Below are 15,683 nucleotides of genomic sequence, written 5' to 3'. Positions count from 1 at the left end.
AAGCATATGAATGTGAATATGGCCAGTGCAATAGCAGTGTTTGTACACTTTAACCTTTGTCCAAACAACAAGAGAGACTCAAAGTAGGACTCAGTAGCCCCTTAGATATCTCCATTCTTTGAGTTTAAAGGGCCTATTTTATGCAAATGTTTGATATGTTATAATTTTTTCTCATACCCGGAGTTGCATTTTGATTCAGTCATATATGTTTAACACGCAAACGCTGTACAAACCCTGAGCTCTTCTCTCCAACTGAAAACATGGTGTTCCGCCTTGTGATGTCATGTGGTAATACAAGAAGCACTCCTAGGTTATCCTAGTATATTGTAGAGTAAAACAGTTCAGTTGCTAAAGCAGCTGCTCGTTGGAACGGAGCATTTTGAACTTTGGAAATATAAACATCCCAATAATGCAGTTACTCAAACATGTGAGGATGAAACTAAATACAACTCCAGGTATGTTTTTGAGGAGGTAATAATGTTCTAACATAGCTAATAGTCAATTTTGCATAACAAAGGACCTTTAAGAGTTATGTTTAGCAGCGCCCCCTACTGTTGGGTACACAGCACAATGGCCTCATGCATAATTGTTCTCTTGGACATTTATTCAAACACATTCATGATATGTTTTTTGAAAGCAGAGGTGCGTTCCAGCTCCTCTGTCATTACACAGAGCAGATGTTATGATTGTTGCGGGAGACTGAAGGATTATTTTAAGCTTCTGTATTATAATTGTCACTGATACTATGAAATAAAATCAAGGTTATTGCTAAAATACACTTTAAAATCCCCACAGGGAAATCTGGCATCTGCATTTGACCCATCCTTCAATGCCACTGAGGCAACCTGCCAGGAGCAGTGGGGCCCATTTCCAGATCCTGAGCCAGTCTTGGTCAGGACTACCTGAGCTGGAGGATTTGTCCTAGAATTTTACCCATTCTTTCAAAAATAATCAAGAAAAAATGTACAATTTCCAGTACTGGAATTGGATGTTTTTTTCTTCTATAAGAAAAAAAAGCTGAGTCAAGAAAAAAAAGTTTTCATAAATGTCTTCATAAGGCTTTAAAGGACCTTCATATCTGGAGACACAGATAGGTCATGTTTATGAAATGTAAAATCAGAATCATACAGTTCCTTTAAGTAAGAACACTTCATGCATGAGGCCCAAGTCAGGGGGCAATATAGGACATTCAATCTGCAAAGCAGATGATGTGTAAAACAATCACTGTTGTCCAACTCTGAGCGAGAAAATGTAGCACTAATAAACTGGTACCAAACCTGTGTTTTAGTATGGCTTTATTATTTATGCGTTTGAAATCTGTGTGCTAGTCCAATGCCTGGGTAAAGGGAGAGAACTGTCTAGGAAGGGCATCTGACATAGAGCCATCAAATCCATATTCAAATGTTGATTACAGAAAGGAGATACATTGGGTCCATCAAAAATAATTGTACCTATGCCTAAACTTGTCAGATCTCAGAGGGTAAGCAGTACTGGGTCTGGTTAGTACTTGGATGGGAGGCCACTGGGAATACCAAGTGCCACAGTGGGCCAGTGGTGGCATATATACTCCAATACTGTCCTTAGTCAAGACACTTGTGTGCGTGGTGGTGTGTGCATGATCGGCGGACACATGGACACAGGCTAGTAAGGGGATCATGGGAGGCATGGGGGACAGGAAGACACAAAAGACATGCTGGGGACGTGCAAGGAAACAGTCTAACTACAAATGAATTAAAGGTGCATTATGCAAACTATGTGGTGGAGGGTTTGTCGCCTGCCTGTCTCCTTGGAGATGTTGTTTCTTTGCTTGGAATGTCCCATATGGCATCAAACACCAATGCCATATGGGACATTCCAAGCAGGTGATGCAACCAGGCCAAGTTACAGGTCAAATCTGTGGAGAGATGGGCCCAAACACACTAAGAATGCATGTTTTAAGTTTTTTGTTGTTTTTTTTAAGCAAAGAAAACATTTGTAATTGAATAAATGCAAGAATGGAACTTTTTGCCTTGTTTCTCTGTTGTGATGCTTTGACCAATCAGATTTAATTATTAGTCATGATGTTACACCTTTTCACAGTCTCTTTCATTGAGAGTCGTTCCAGATTGATAAATGTGTAGAACGTAATTCAGATTGCTACATATATCTATCTGGTGTGAGTTAAGCTAGGTTATAAGAGTTTCTATGGTGATCTGAGGTTATAACTGGACAGACTCTGCCTGGCTACAGCACATTTGACAGGGAGGAAGTTTTCAATATTTTGTGTCATTTATTTCACCACTATTCAACTAACTGTCTCACTCAACAGAGCTGAGGACTGGGACTGGTATGTCTCTGACTACCCACAGCTCTGCCTCTGGAGGACCTGACTTGGTGGTCGAGTGCCAGTCCTGAGGCATGGGGGGCGTGTACGCGGGGTGTGTGTGTGGGACAAGGGGGTGTAGCAGCAGTGTGATCTGATTGGAGCTGACAGCATCCTGGACTGTATGCATGTCGCTAAACTCCAGCACAAATTGGCCACAGCAGACTATTAAGAGCAGAGGGCTGTGCCAAGTGGGCTCAAGGTGCTGTCACTTGTGATCTGTGTGACAAGGAGTTTTACACAGCGTTGGGAAACGGATTTTGTCTCCTCTGTCTTATCTCCTCTACCTTGTCTTCTGTCTCCTCTTTCCTTGTCTCCTCTGTCTTTGTCTCCTCACTTCTTGTGTTTTAGCACTTTGACCTCCCAATAAGAAGCCCTTAGGCTCAATCCCAATTCTCTTTTGTACTCCTTCCCTTTAGCCCTAGCCCTTCCCCTACCCCTCAAATGAGGGCTAAGGGGTAAGTGCTGAAACACAACACTTGGAGATAGGATAACCCTCGTTTTGCTTCTATTACAACAAACCAAAGCTGTGTGCTGCTATTTATGAATATGTCACATTAATTAGGCTGTTCTAACCATCATAATATAATTATATTCTACCATAAAGCCTTATATTATACCTTAGGCTATATGATTATATTACTATATAGGCCTATGTATTAAAGGGAATATATGTAGATACAATTTATTCATAATAATTTTCCCTATTAGATATTATAATCCAGCAGTATGACATTTCACATAGTCCTCTCCCTCGCACCAGTGGATCCACCGCGGGGAGAGGCTGTCCCCACACTGTAGTGGTTTGACATCTGAGAATGGGTTCACGACAGTGATGATATAAGTTTGTAAAGCCCACAGAGGCAGTCAGAGCAGGTGGACTGGGGCGTGGGCTGTGGCAAATGCAGTTGGGCAAGAATGCAAACCATACAACTGTTCTGCTTTGAGCAGATTACAGTGGTGTGAAGTGAACAAAAACACAAAAGAACAACCTTATAAATAAGGCAAAGAGCATTGTGATTTCCCCCATCAACCATAAAGGTCAAATCCAGGTTTTTAAAGTCCTTGCAGCATTTTCCACCATTTTGTCCCTCACAGTTTAAGTATTTGAAGTTATTTCTATAATACTATCAGACCCATGTCACCAGAGCAGAACTTATCCTGGGTCAGAGTGAGTCAAAAACTGAACAGACAGAGGAGTTAACGAAAGAGAGGAGAAGGGAGGAAGAAAGGCATAGAGAGAGAGTGACGAAAAGGGGGAGAAAGAGAGTGGAGGATAGAAATAGAAGTGGAAGAGAGGATGGAGAGAGATAGGAGAGGAAGAGAAAGAGAGAGGAGGGAGAGGAAAGGAAGAAAAAATACAAAGAGAGAAAGAGAGAGGGAGTGGGGAGCTGAGGCAGCAGACAGCAGAGCTTAGTCCTGATCCCAGTGTAGACCTGGACAAATCCTGGATCCCAAACAGGTCTTGGTCCTGCTTACCCAGCACCCATCTCTGCTCCTGTCTCTATTCTATCTATTCTTCTAGTACTGGTCAGACTGAAAACATTACTCACATTAATAAAGAGATGACATATTACTTAACACAGTTCAATAAAGTTTATTGCAGTGTATTAAAGGTACATTGTCTCATTTTTCTGGTTGTTTCCATGACAATTTGCTTCGCCTGGGATGACCCAAAGTATTGAACTTATCTATTAAACTGACCATCTTGTATGTTTTTAATTATGGCTGTTTTATTACTTAAAATAGTGTTAAAAGCATGTGTTCTTACTCTCAGCAGGTTGCATCTTCACAGATCATACCTATAACTTGGCTTGTTAATGGTACCTGGACCAGGACAAACATGTGCATTTTACATCTTTAGTTTCCGGTTCTCCCAATGAACTTCAGCCTGTTCTTCATCAGAAATTAGAAAGTTGGGCCACATGAACACAGAATTTTGAGTTGATAGAGCAGGGAGTGGGTGTGGTCTGGACTTTTGTCTGCTTTGTGTGTTGTAGTCTACAGAGGGAGGAGAGGCTCTGCTTTACTTGAACCTGGAGAACTTCTGATACCACAGACTTTAACTGTTATTTTATGGACAGACAGGCCCTCAGGCACCAGCTGTAAACAATGCACTTTAAAGGAGCTGTGTATACTCTGTCTTAGTTTAACAAAGGTACTACAATCACAACTGAAACAGGGTTGCCAGTGCCTTAACCTGCAGATAGAGGACACAAGTTTTTCTCATTCTCAGTATATGGACAGACCATGTCTCATGTGCTGAATTCACTCACTGAGCTACAGAGGCTGCTCTAGTACTGATTAGTGCTGGTGTTAAGGTAGTGACCATTCAGATCAGAGAGTCCTTTTGAATTCAAAGCAACTGGATTTCAGCATTGAAACAGTCATTGAATATTTATCTTTCATTTATTCAGTTACATTTTTTTGACAAAGGCAACTTGGTTAGATGGAGTCGCTTGTTTCCGAGTTTTATGTAATGTTTCTTTTCATTCAAAACAATTACATGTTCATGGACAAAATAAGGTTTCAGACCCTCCCCCAGAAAAATTACATAGTGCACCTTTAAATATAATGGTCAAATATTTCTGTAATTATAATTATTGTGGCATGAACATTTTCAAATACTAAATATAGCATGATGATCTCACACAGCAGAACAGAGTGTTTTGAGCTGAGAGGTAATCACCAATTCCATTAGGGTGTTGTAACGTCTGGGGATCAAAGATGCAGAGTCAGAGTAAGGTTTAACAGAGTTTATCATAAACAAGAGGATGTGAATGCTGGTTGGAGGAGCGAGTAGTAGGAAGCTGGGTCGGAGGCAGAGATGCAAGGTGGGTCCAAGAAACAGGATCTGGTGAAAAATGAGAAACACCAACTGAGTCTTATGACCATAACCACAAAAAACAAATTGAGCCAAGCAGAACTGTACCACAGAGAATACACTGACAATTTGACAGTGTGTGTAAGATCCTTAGTCCCTTTGTACTCCAGAGGTGGAGGCTTAATTGCAAATCGGCTGCCGGTGTGTAGTAGGTGGTGCCAAAATCTCCTCCCAGCTCCAGGCACAGGAGAGAGGGGGGAAGACAGCACAGAACACACAGACAGACTGGGATCTTGACACGGGGAATATGCAGAAGGATATGCAAATCCATTCTATATGATACTCGACCAGTTGTTCTAATTGATACTATCAGTACTGCTCTAAAAGAATCAATACTTACAATCCAAATGAACTTTGTGATGTCAAATACTGGCTGTGTGATTGTAAAAGTTGTTATGCAGCTTCAATACCAAACTATAAAACTGTCCATCACTAGGCCTATCTATTGTTGTCAGTTGAAAGGAATTTAAGCCTTGAGATTAATATGACAATTTTGTGGAGCAGATCCAAAACAAATAATGACTTTGTTTCAAGAATTGGACATTTGGATATTGTCTGGATATTTATTTCAAAAAATCTCCATCTGAAGTATTCTAGAAAGTACTGAGCATAGATACGAGACCTTTAAGAACATGATTATAACACAGATACTGAGCACGTCTCAGTATCTTCTTTGTTTTAAAGAAAAACAATGATGTCACTTCATACCTTTTATGATTAAAATGCCAACACATTTGAGTTTCCTCTCGTGCACTCTCACATGCACTCTCCTCCAGAGCAGTCAAACCAGTGGGACCGGCCTGGTGGAGAACAGACGTGCCCCCTTTCAATCGAGCCACACCCCTTTCCACAGATCACGCCCCTCTCTGTACAGGTAGATATGGACATGCACACTGGAGAGCAGAGGATGAGATAAGTCCACAACATAGCCTCCACACTCGGGACAGAGGAGCACTGGCAGGTAAGGGGTTAAATGATTTGTCGTGATTTGAAAAGTTTTAAGTTAAGTTTTAAGATAGTTCAGATGTTTGGTCTTACAAAATCAGAATTAGAAAAAGGTTTATTGCCAGTGTCAGTCAGCAAAAATGGCAAATGAGGAACTTGCTGTGGCTGTATGATGTAAAAAAACAAAAAAAACAAAAAAACAAAACATAAATAAATAAATAAGAACATGCATTAAAATAAGATAAATGCAATGAAAAAATGACTGATTTCAGCATTTTTTACATGTCAAGTGCTCATTTGCCAGGGTAATAATTGGGTTTATTTAAAAGACAATTTCTTGACTAATGAGAGATATTTTAGCTTGAAAAAACAACAACAAAAAAACAACAACAACAACAACAACAACAACAACAACAACAACAACAACAACAATAATAATAATAATAATAATAATAATAATAATAATAATAATAATAATAATAATATGTTGAATATGAAAATAATAATATATATAATAATATATGGAAAATCCTGAAAATAACTAAATAAATCTTATTAAACCTCACAATTTTTGTGTCTTTTATTCTATTTATTTCAAAAAATAGTTTCTAGAGTTTACCACATATTTATGCTTGTTATATACTGAATGTATGTATTAAATTTACTGTATTTTTGCATGCATTTTAATTTAATTATATTCAATTATTTTTTACAATGTACTAATTTGTCTGCAGTGTAGCCATGAGCTTTCTTTGTATTTACTAACTAAGTTCTCCCAACTCAGTATTTTTAGTTAAAGTGAAAGTGGTTTTGTAGTTAGCAGTGATTTTTTTTTTTCTTTCTTTGTTCTAAACAGGGCAGCCATGAAACAGATAATTGAAAAACAAATGAATTAATTGTTTAATTAAACCAGTTCAGAACACCTCAAACAAGTTTCACATCTTAGACCTATTATCTAAGTTATGTACTGCTGCTACTACTACTACTACAACCACCACTACTGCTACTACATTTGTCAGCACTGCAACTATTACTAAACTACTGCTGCTACTATTACCCCGAAGCTACTACTTCTACTATTACTAGGCTACTACAACTACTACTAATGCTTTTTTTAAATTTATTTTTTATCACCACTACTACTGCAACTATTATAACTACTGTAAACCACTACTGTAACTAATACCTCAACTACAACTAGGGCTATTATTACCACTGTTACAGCTGCTAGTACTACTACAACAACTGCTGCAACTGCCACGATATTCCTGGAGAGAGACTTTCACTGACCTGTGTGTTTTCTGCCTGGCTGAAAAGTATTTTAGACTTGTGTTTACTTGATTCTCTCGTGCATCGCTCAAATGCAGCTCAACAGGTCTGACATGACTTTAAACACTGGCCCAGGAAATGTATGTGAGAACTGGCTGTGGTACTTTTATGTTGCATTTCACTAAGGATATCACAAAGAATTAGCAGTGCAGGGTAACCAAGAACTAAACAGATCATGATTCACTGAGATAAACCATAGGATAATGGAAAGACAAGAGCATGTTACAGCTTACATAACAGCTAATGTCGCTGGGGGGTAATAGTTTTGCAAAAATCATTACGACGGATCATGAATGCAGTCCTCCCTGTTTAGTATGCTTCTGCAACAACCCAATCACATGTACATATAGAGTAGTTAAACATTTGACTAAAATAAATAGAGTTTATTGAAAATAATATTTCTGGAGTAGAAGTATAAAGTAGTTACTAAAATTGCTAAAAGTATTTGGGGATATTTGGGGAGTGGTAAGAGTAACAGTTTGGACTTGATGTGATCTAGAATTTGTTGTTAGTGTAATTGGAAGAACAAAACATGAAACATTACTCAGGCCTGCTATTTTCCAATGAAAGACACACATGGGAAAAACAACATTATATCTGAAGAAGCTGTGCAAGAAACACAAATGACAAAATCATTTCATATTGTCAACATAAAACTTTTGTCACATGGAGACTTACATAAGAGCGCTGTTACACTGTAGAACATATTACTCAAGAAGGAGTAAAACATATATCATGTCTGAAAACTACTTAGAGAAGTATAATTTTAAAAGTTACTCAAGTAAATGTAACTGTTTCAGAATGGGCAATAACCAGAGCAATGAGACGCTGCACTGTAACCGCTATCTGAATGGACAGGGCCCCCCTTCGCTGGAGAAGGCAGGTGAGGCTCATATCTCCCCATGCTCTAATACTCATATACTCATACTCATAAATATATCTGTGTGTGTGTATCAGCTCACGACGGCCCTGCTGCCCCCACCACCCAGCCTCAGGGTCAGATGACGTGGGTGGTGCTGCACAGAGATCTGCCTGGGTACCCAGATAACAACACCCTGCAGGTCAACTTCACCTTTCCTGAGGGAGTGCAGACGGTAAGGATAGTGACTGGGACTGTTCACTAAGGGCACAAACTGTCTTTATGCTCTAAACCAGGCATGCCCAAACTGTGGCCCGGGGGCCAAATGTGGCCCTCAGACCAATTTTTCTTGGCCCTCAAGCTTCCAGATGAGTTGGCCCATATTACCTTAAACAGTATTTTTTACTGTATATTTCTGAAAATTTACTTTAACAAGCCTATATCAAATATTGAATGTGTCCCACTGAGGCTGTAAGCAAGAATAAAGGTCTAGTGGTTCAATCTAACTTGTAATAATAACGCAGATTTGAAGAATTCACTGTATTGGTGACCAGTCTATGTCCCTCAATCAGCCCTTAGCTTTGTCTGTGTTTTTATATGTGGCCCTTAATGAGAAAAGTTTGGACACCCCTGCTCTAAACAGAGGAACTTGGTCTAGAAGTCCCAGTTTGTATCACACATGTGTACAAGCTGCCCTTTTTTCAAAACAATAAAAAAAGAGATGTATTTTATATTATTATTTATATATTTGATTTGATTTGCAGCACTAACACATTAGGCCTATTCACTGACACATAGAGCAATTTGAGTATGCCAGGCTTACACAGTGAGTACAAACTGTTCTAAAATGCATGGGATTCTTGTAGTAGTTTAACTGATCCTATTTTCCACCCTGATGAAGTAAGGCTGAAATGCATTGACGTTTTTTTTAATGAAATCAGCCGTGATTGAATAAAGGCTTTTTAATATTTTCTAAATCCCACCAGTGCCTCTGTCCTGTTTTAAAAGATACTTGATCCTCAAACAGAAGAGCACCTGGGTGAAAGCATTACTATTGAAACTGCAAAGACATGCAAGTAGCATTCCAGTAACCTGGCTTTGAAAAATGCAGATGTGGCTTGTGAACTGAATCTATATTAAAGAAGACCTGTTGTGCCTGTATCTACAAAATAGCTATGACACCCGTGGATCATTACATTATAAATTGAACATTAAATTGCAATATTGATCTAAAACAACTTCATAAAAGACTTCCACGGTTGAAAATTGTTGTGCCTGGTGAGAGCTGACATCACTGTTAACGTCATCACAACAAAGAGGTGCAGCTGTGGCACTTCCAATGGATAACTGCACATTACACTAGTGAGCTGTGTTTTTTTTTTCAGTTGTTCCAAAAGTTACTTGGAGACACTGATGAATCCTACACCACTGATTAAAAAAATAAAATTGGAGAATGAAGTAAGTACAGAGCAGTAGCCATGTACCGGTGGGGGTGAAAACGGGAAATAATCCACAAAATGGCGCCTTGAAAATCAGAGATTAAAGATAGTTCAAACATTCACCAATCACTCCAAATACAACTTCAGATGAAAAATGAAAAGGGAAACAACTATAAAAAGGTCTGAAAAGATGATTTTGCAGAATAGGTCTTCTTTAAAACATCGAACAGAGATCTAATCATAATGGTTCTGGTGCTGTGTTACAGACGGGCCACCCCCGGCCCGGGCAGCCCTACCCCAGCCTGCGCCTCTGTGCCTACCTGCCCGACAGCCATGAGGGCCGCAAGGTTCTGGCCCTCATGGAGAAAGCCTACAACCAGCAGCTGCTCTTCACTGTGTCCACAGACGTCCACGGAGAGGACGTAGTGTGTTCCACCTCTGTGCCCTTGAAGACCCAGACAGAGGGGGGCTCTATCATGTGAGTGTCAGCCCCGTGCACTGTTTAGGATTTGTTGCAAGAAAAAAAATATTTGGACAAAGTTTTTGAAATCGAGACAATAACAATCTAATTTTTTAAAAGAACCATCTTTATGCTGATTAACACTTTCACAAAAACTTATTTGCCATCATAATAACTTAACTTTTAAATTATTATTACTGTAGCACAACATTTTATTTGGATTATGCTTTACTTTAAAGGGTAAACATGCTGCCACTTTCAGTTTGAACCATTTTAAACAGATCTTTGCCTTGGTCATTTATCTCTGTTGATAGAGAAATTCCATTTCTGTGTTATACTGAGAGCTCTGACTGCCAGCTCAGTCCCTGTTATCTTAACCTGTGTCATCAGAGGTATAATACTCCCTACAGTGGAAGCCAGACTGGGCTGCCCTTTTTAACGACTCTTCAAAGTGAACTGATCCAAAAGATTTGGATACCATAAAAAATCCAAAAGACCCATCACTAGTTATTTTCAGTCTGAATTTACTGATCCTGCCCTTAACTCGATTAGCCTTGTCCTTAGAGAGGAGTTATAGCCAGACTCTCCTCTTTGTTTTCAGGCTGAAAAGATGTTGTTCAGATGACAGCTTCTGAAATATTTTCTATGGACCACTTCTGGACAAATGAGGGATTACACTGGCTAGAATAATATTTAGAATTTTCAAAAATTCAAAATATTATTCCCTGCTTGTTTGGAAAAGCCTTTCATGAACTATACAAGTCTCTCCTTACCCAGAGGTTATGTTGTCAAAACACATTGTGGCTTTCGGACAGTTAGACTTCAAATCCTTGTAAAATATGTAGGCTACACATGAATATATCTCTTATCTTTATGAAAAAATCAACTGTACAGTTAATTACCATTAACTTTTGATCTAGTGATGTCATCATACAGAATGTAAATACGAATACTTTCATCCCTCATGATTATACATACTGAGTGCTGCTGTTCTTACAGGAATGGTTACCCAGACGAAGACTACCTGAAGAAAGTGAGGACAATCCTGAAGGAGAAGCTCAATGACTGAGACAAGAGGCTTATGAGGGATCGACCAATCTGAGGGGTTGACCGATCGTAATGGACTGTGACCTGCAACAAAACCTGAAGCTTTAAGAATGTAATATTTAAGTGTAATGCTGTAATTGTGCTGAATATTTATCTAATCTGTATTTGTGAGTAAAGTTGAACTCTTACATAATAACATAGCATCATATAAAGAGGTACAAATACAGCCTCTATTGTCTGAAATAGTCATTTTAATGTAATTTTGGACCATGAGGTGAACAGGTCACCAAAATGCTCCTATACTTCTGCTTTTGAAATAAGAGACATTATTCAGCAAAGATTGTCTTGCAACAGAGGGACGGTAAGGGACAGGCAGGCAGGGGGACAGAAGAACAGAGGGACAGAGGAGGGCGAGTGGGACAGAAAAGCAGAGGGACAGAGGAGGAAAGGGACAGAAGAACAGAGGGACAGAGGAGGGAGAGGGGGACAGAAAAGCAGAGGGACAGAGGAGGAAAGGGACAGAAGAACAGAGGGACAGAGGAGGGAGAGGGGGACAGAGGGACAGAAGAACAGAGGGACAGAGGGACAGAGGAGGGAGAGGAGAACAGGGGGACGGTAGAACAGAGGGACAGGGGAGGTAGAGGGGGACAGGGGGACAGAAGAACAGAGGGACAGAGGAGGGAGAGGGGGACAGAGGGACAGAAGAACAGAGGGACAGGGGAGGGAGAGAAGGACGGGGGACAGAAGAACAAGGGGAACAGAGGGACAGAGGAGGAACAGCAGACTGTCCACACTGATGCTCAGGATGAGACGATGTCTCAGACTTTAGTATAAAAGGTCTATGAGGGCCATTGTGTGAGCACAAAGTGCGTCCCCGGGGCCCTGGCCCCTGATGTGTGATAAAGACCCGGCCGTGGCTGTGTGTGACACACACATCTAAAGGTCCAGGCTCTGGGTCCTCCAGGCTCCTGGTTCATCAGATAATGCGTTTTGAGTCTGACAAAGAGCAGACAAACTGTGGGACTGCAGCCGCAGACTTTGAGTGTACAGGGTCAGGTGTTTTAACCTTTTAGATGCATCTGACAGGTTTTCATTATGACTTTGGTTTAGAGGGATAGTACCTGTGGTAAATATTTTTGATAGTTTTACATGAGCTAAGTGGCAAAAAGTACAAAATTACAGGAAATAGTACTGAGTTGTAAAACAGAATAACACATAAAACTCCATCTAAAATGCAAAGACAATTTACAAACTAGTAAGGCATTTTTCTGGCAGATTAGACACTGATAAACAAAGTGTTTAACAAATCTGATGCGATGTGCAGTAGTTTCATTAGTAGGATGCACGCTGACTGTGTTGTGATAGTGCTCTGAAGGTGGAGTGACTTAGCACAGAGAGCAAAAATATGTTAATACCTTGTTTTCGGTGAATATAGTATTTTCAAAACAATAAAAGATAACATGGAGATCTAAATATGTTATGTGTTGGCAATTAATACCCCGTAGAAGTCAAATACCCCCTTTTTAAATATGAGATGTTAACTATGCTTTAGTGAAACGTATAGTCTAACCTGTCATATGCACATCAACTTTTAAACTGTTTTGTACTCGCTTTTAGTTTGCAGTTTGAATTATCTTATCCACTTATAAAGAGATACACTTGACTGATGCATTGGTGGATTAATTAGGGTCATTTGTTCTTCATACCAGCTTTCATATCTAAAGCCAAATCTCCCCTTAACCTACACTGACACGATGCATTTAGCTGTCTCTGCTCTCCTTAAACGCCATTATGTGACCAGATTGCTTCTATTCCGAGTTCCAATGTCCTCCAGTATCACCCCCACCCCCATCTCCTCCTCCTCTCCTCCCTTCACACACCTAATCCCCCCCACCCCCCTCCAAATTTAAGAGCCTAATGAAACGGTGTGTGTCTCATTTGTCACCTCAAAGTGCATTGATGACACCCGCCCGCCTGCTTGCACTCTCTCACTGGCTCCTTCTTGCTATTCTCTCCACAAATTGGGATTATGCAAAAACACTGGAGTCTTTTTCATTGCTGTCCAATTGATCGCTTGTTTGACAATAATTCCTCACACTTCACCCCTGTACCGTACAACAAAGCCACTCCCCAGGCTACAGGACTAGTGTTATGACATAAAGTCCCCCCCTGCCAAAATTTGTCCCATAATTCATGTCCCACTAGTTAAATAAATGCTTTATTTTATGTCAAAACAATCAGCTTTTTTGAGTCATTTTAGCCTAATTTAAAAATGTCAGTATTAAGACAATTATTATTGCAAGAAAACTGAATTAACAGTGTGTATAGTTACAGTCACTGATATAACTGAGTAAAAGCACTTCTGTTCTGATATGTTATGCGGTTTAGAAAAAGTCCTAATTTCTGCTGAGAGAAATCACAGAAGCCTTGTCAGATGTGACTTGAGCAACAGCAACGGATGACGTTCTTATAGCCCAATAATATTGCAAACCTGACTCTGTTGGTGATTGCATGACCACAACTGAAATGGAGTAAGGGAGCCATGTTTTGGAAAATCCCCAAATTTGTCCAACATCCAACATTCAGATGACTCTAGAGACCCAACACTAGAACCTGAGTCAGGGGCCAATGAACAAGGAGCAGACAATGTATTCAATGAAGGAAGATTATACGTTAGTGTAGAGACATTTGATACAACATGTAAACTACAAATTCATAAAAACAAAACAAAACAGGAGGAGTAAACAGACTTTACAATTACAGGGGAACTTTATATAAAACTTTTAACATACACTTCTGAACCTGAAGAGAAGAAGTCAAGTCTCAATAGAGATGCATGGTCCTTCAGTGCCACTTTAAGAGAAATGTAGTTTTACAGAGGCAGGCAGTCGCTTTTGGTCAAAGATGTCGGATGACAAACCAGACGAGGACCTCTATTGTAGATGTTTAGATTTTTCCTCAACGGATCAAACCACAGTGCAAGAGACGACAGAGTCATCTCCAGTAACTGAAGCAACAGCATCAAAGCTTGTAACTGTGGCCACGACGCCAAAGCTTAAGGCAGAGGAGGTGAGTGTGTCTTCTAGTGATGGACAGGTAAATGTTGCATCAGAAACTAACAACACGTCCCCGGTAGACACAAAGGATAAAGCAACCACTAGTTATGTTAGGAATATCAGACAAAAGACAGACAAAGTGAGGTGAGGTTATCTGAAGATTTGAAATTTTTCAGAGTTTGCGTGTAAAAAGGCAGATTAAACTCATGATTCACACATTTAATCTGTCTTTATATAAATTCATTGTCTCCTAATACCCTTTTCTGCTTTGCGTGAACTCCTGTGCAGGTGTGTTTTGGGAGCTTTTGCCATGCTCCCTTTTTAGTCCCTAGATCGTCTTTAGTCGACCAAGAATTTCTTTAGTTGAGTATAGCTTTACTAAAATGGCACCACAACATTCCATAGAAGTAAAATATAAAACGGAGATGGGAGGCAAATGTATGTCCATATGCTTATTTGTGTTGTAATATAAAAAGCTGTGCACGTCTGGATGTGCGAATGAGAAAGTTTGCCTGCCTCAAAGCAAAAGCCAGACTCCCATTATGAAACGGCACCAGGCTGTTATGTTATAATTTGATGTTTTGGTTTTCAAGATGATTATCCAATCAGAAAACAGAATGAGCCTTACACAAGTTTCTCATTTAGGTTGCCAGTTTCAATGCTGAAATCCAGTTAGTTTAAATCGAAAAGGATCTGAATCATCTCTACCTAATTCACTGAGTGAATTCTAGAGGTTCTGAACTTTCACATGAGGCATCGCCTGTCCATATACTTCTATGTGTCCTCTATATGCATTTGTGGTTGTAGTACCTTTTAAAAATCGTAAGAGTGCAGGATACATACAGTTCCTTTAAGTTCCACCAAATCCACATCCATCAACAGTAACATTTCACCTGTCCCCATCTCAGCTAAACCCCACCATAAACCACCTTATGTCCCAACTTTTTTACAATTACGTCTCTAGGGGAAAACTGACTCGTGACTGTTCTTTTCCCTTCTCTCTCCTCCCCATCCCACCTCCACCCCAACAAGACAACCACAGTCTGTCCTCCTCACACACACACACACACACACACACAGAGGCTGGGGCCCCTGGGAGCCACATGTCTGCTGTTCCTTCAGCCCACTGTATAAAAATATAACAACTCCAGCGCAGTCTTTGAGCACTCCATTTGCCCCCCTCCCCCTCCTCCCCCTAAGCATCCCTTTATATTGCCTGGCCTGAACTTTCGTCTTTACCTCAGGCCTGATGCTAGCCTCCAATTGAATTAGCTGCAGGTCCGCGCGCCCACAATAACGCCT

At 40.0% G+C, this 15,683-nt stretch overlaps 1 protein-coding gene across 1 annotated transcript; it reads left to right on the top strand.

Annotated features, from left to right (window-relative positions):
• Nucleotides 1-6,146: 6,146 nt before the first annotated feature.
• dtx3la (deltex E3 ubiquitin ligase 3L a) lies at nt 6,147-11,516 on the top strand. The gene is made up of 5 exons (XM_055230321.1): nt 6,147-6,207; nt 8,321-8,403; nt 8,478-8,614; nt 10,085-10,296; nt 11,278-11,516. Exons 2-5 carry the CDS (start codon nt 8,322-8,324, stop codon nt 11,345-11,347), a joined length of 501 nt encoding a protein of 166 aa, XP_055086296.1. The 5' UTR covers nt 6,147-6,207; nt 8,321; the 3' UTR covers nt 11,348-11,516.
• The last annotated feature ends 4,167 nt before the right edge of the window (nt 11,517-15,683 follow it).

The sequence above is a fragment of the Periophthalmus magnuspinnatus genome, chromosome 20 (genome assembly GCF_009829125.3).
Source record: "Periophthalmus magnuspinnatus isolate fPerMag1 chromosome 20, fPerMag1.2.pri, whole genome shotgun sequence".
Taxonomy (NCBI): Eukaryota; Metazoa; Chordata; class Actinopteri; order Gobiiformes; family Gobiidae; genus Periophthalmus; species Periophthalmus magnuspinnatus.
The sequence above is the reverse complement of the archived record's forward strand: the minus strand, read 5'-3'. Positions and strand labels throughout refer to the sequence as shown.

Coding starts and splice junctions, on each gene's coding strand:
- dtx3la (XM_055230321.1), top strand. CDS start 8,322: ATGGGCAATAACCAGAGCAATGAGACGCTGCACTGTAACCGCTATCTG. Junction 8,404..8,477: donor CCCTTCGCTGGAGAAGGCAG/GTGAGGCTCATA, acceptor TGTGTGTATCAG/CTCACGACGGCCCTGCTGCC. Junction 10,297..11,277: donor ACAGAGGGGGGCTCTATCAT/GTGAGTGTCAGC, acceptor CTGTTCTTACAG/GAATGGTTACCCAGACGAAG.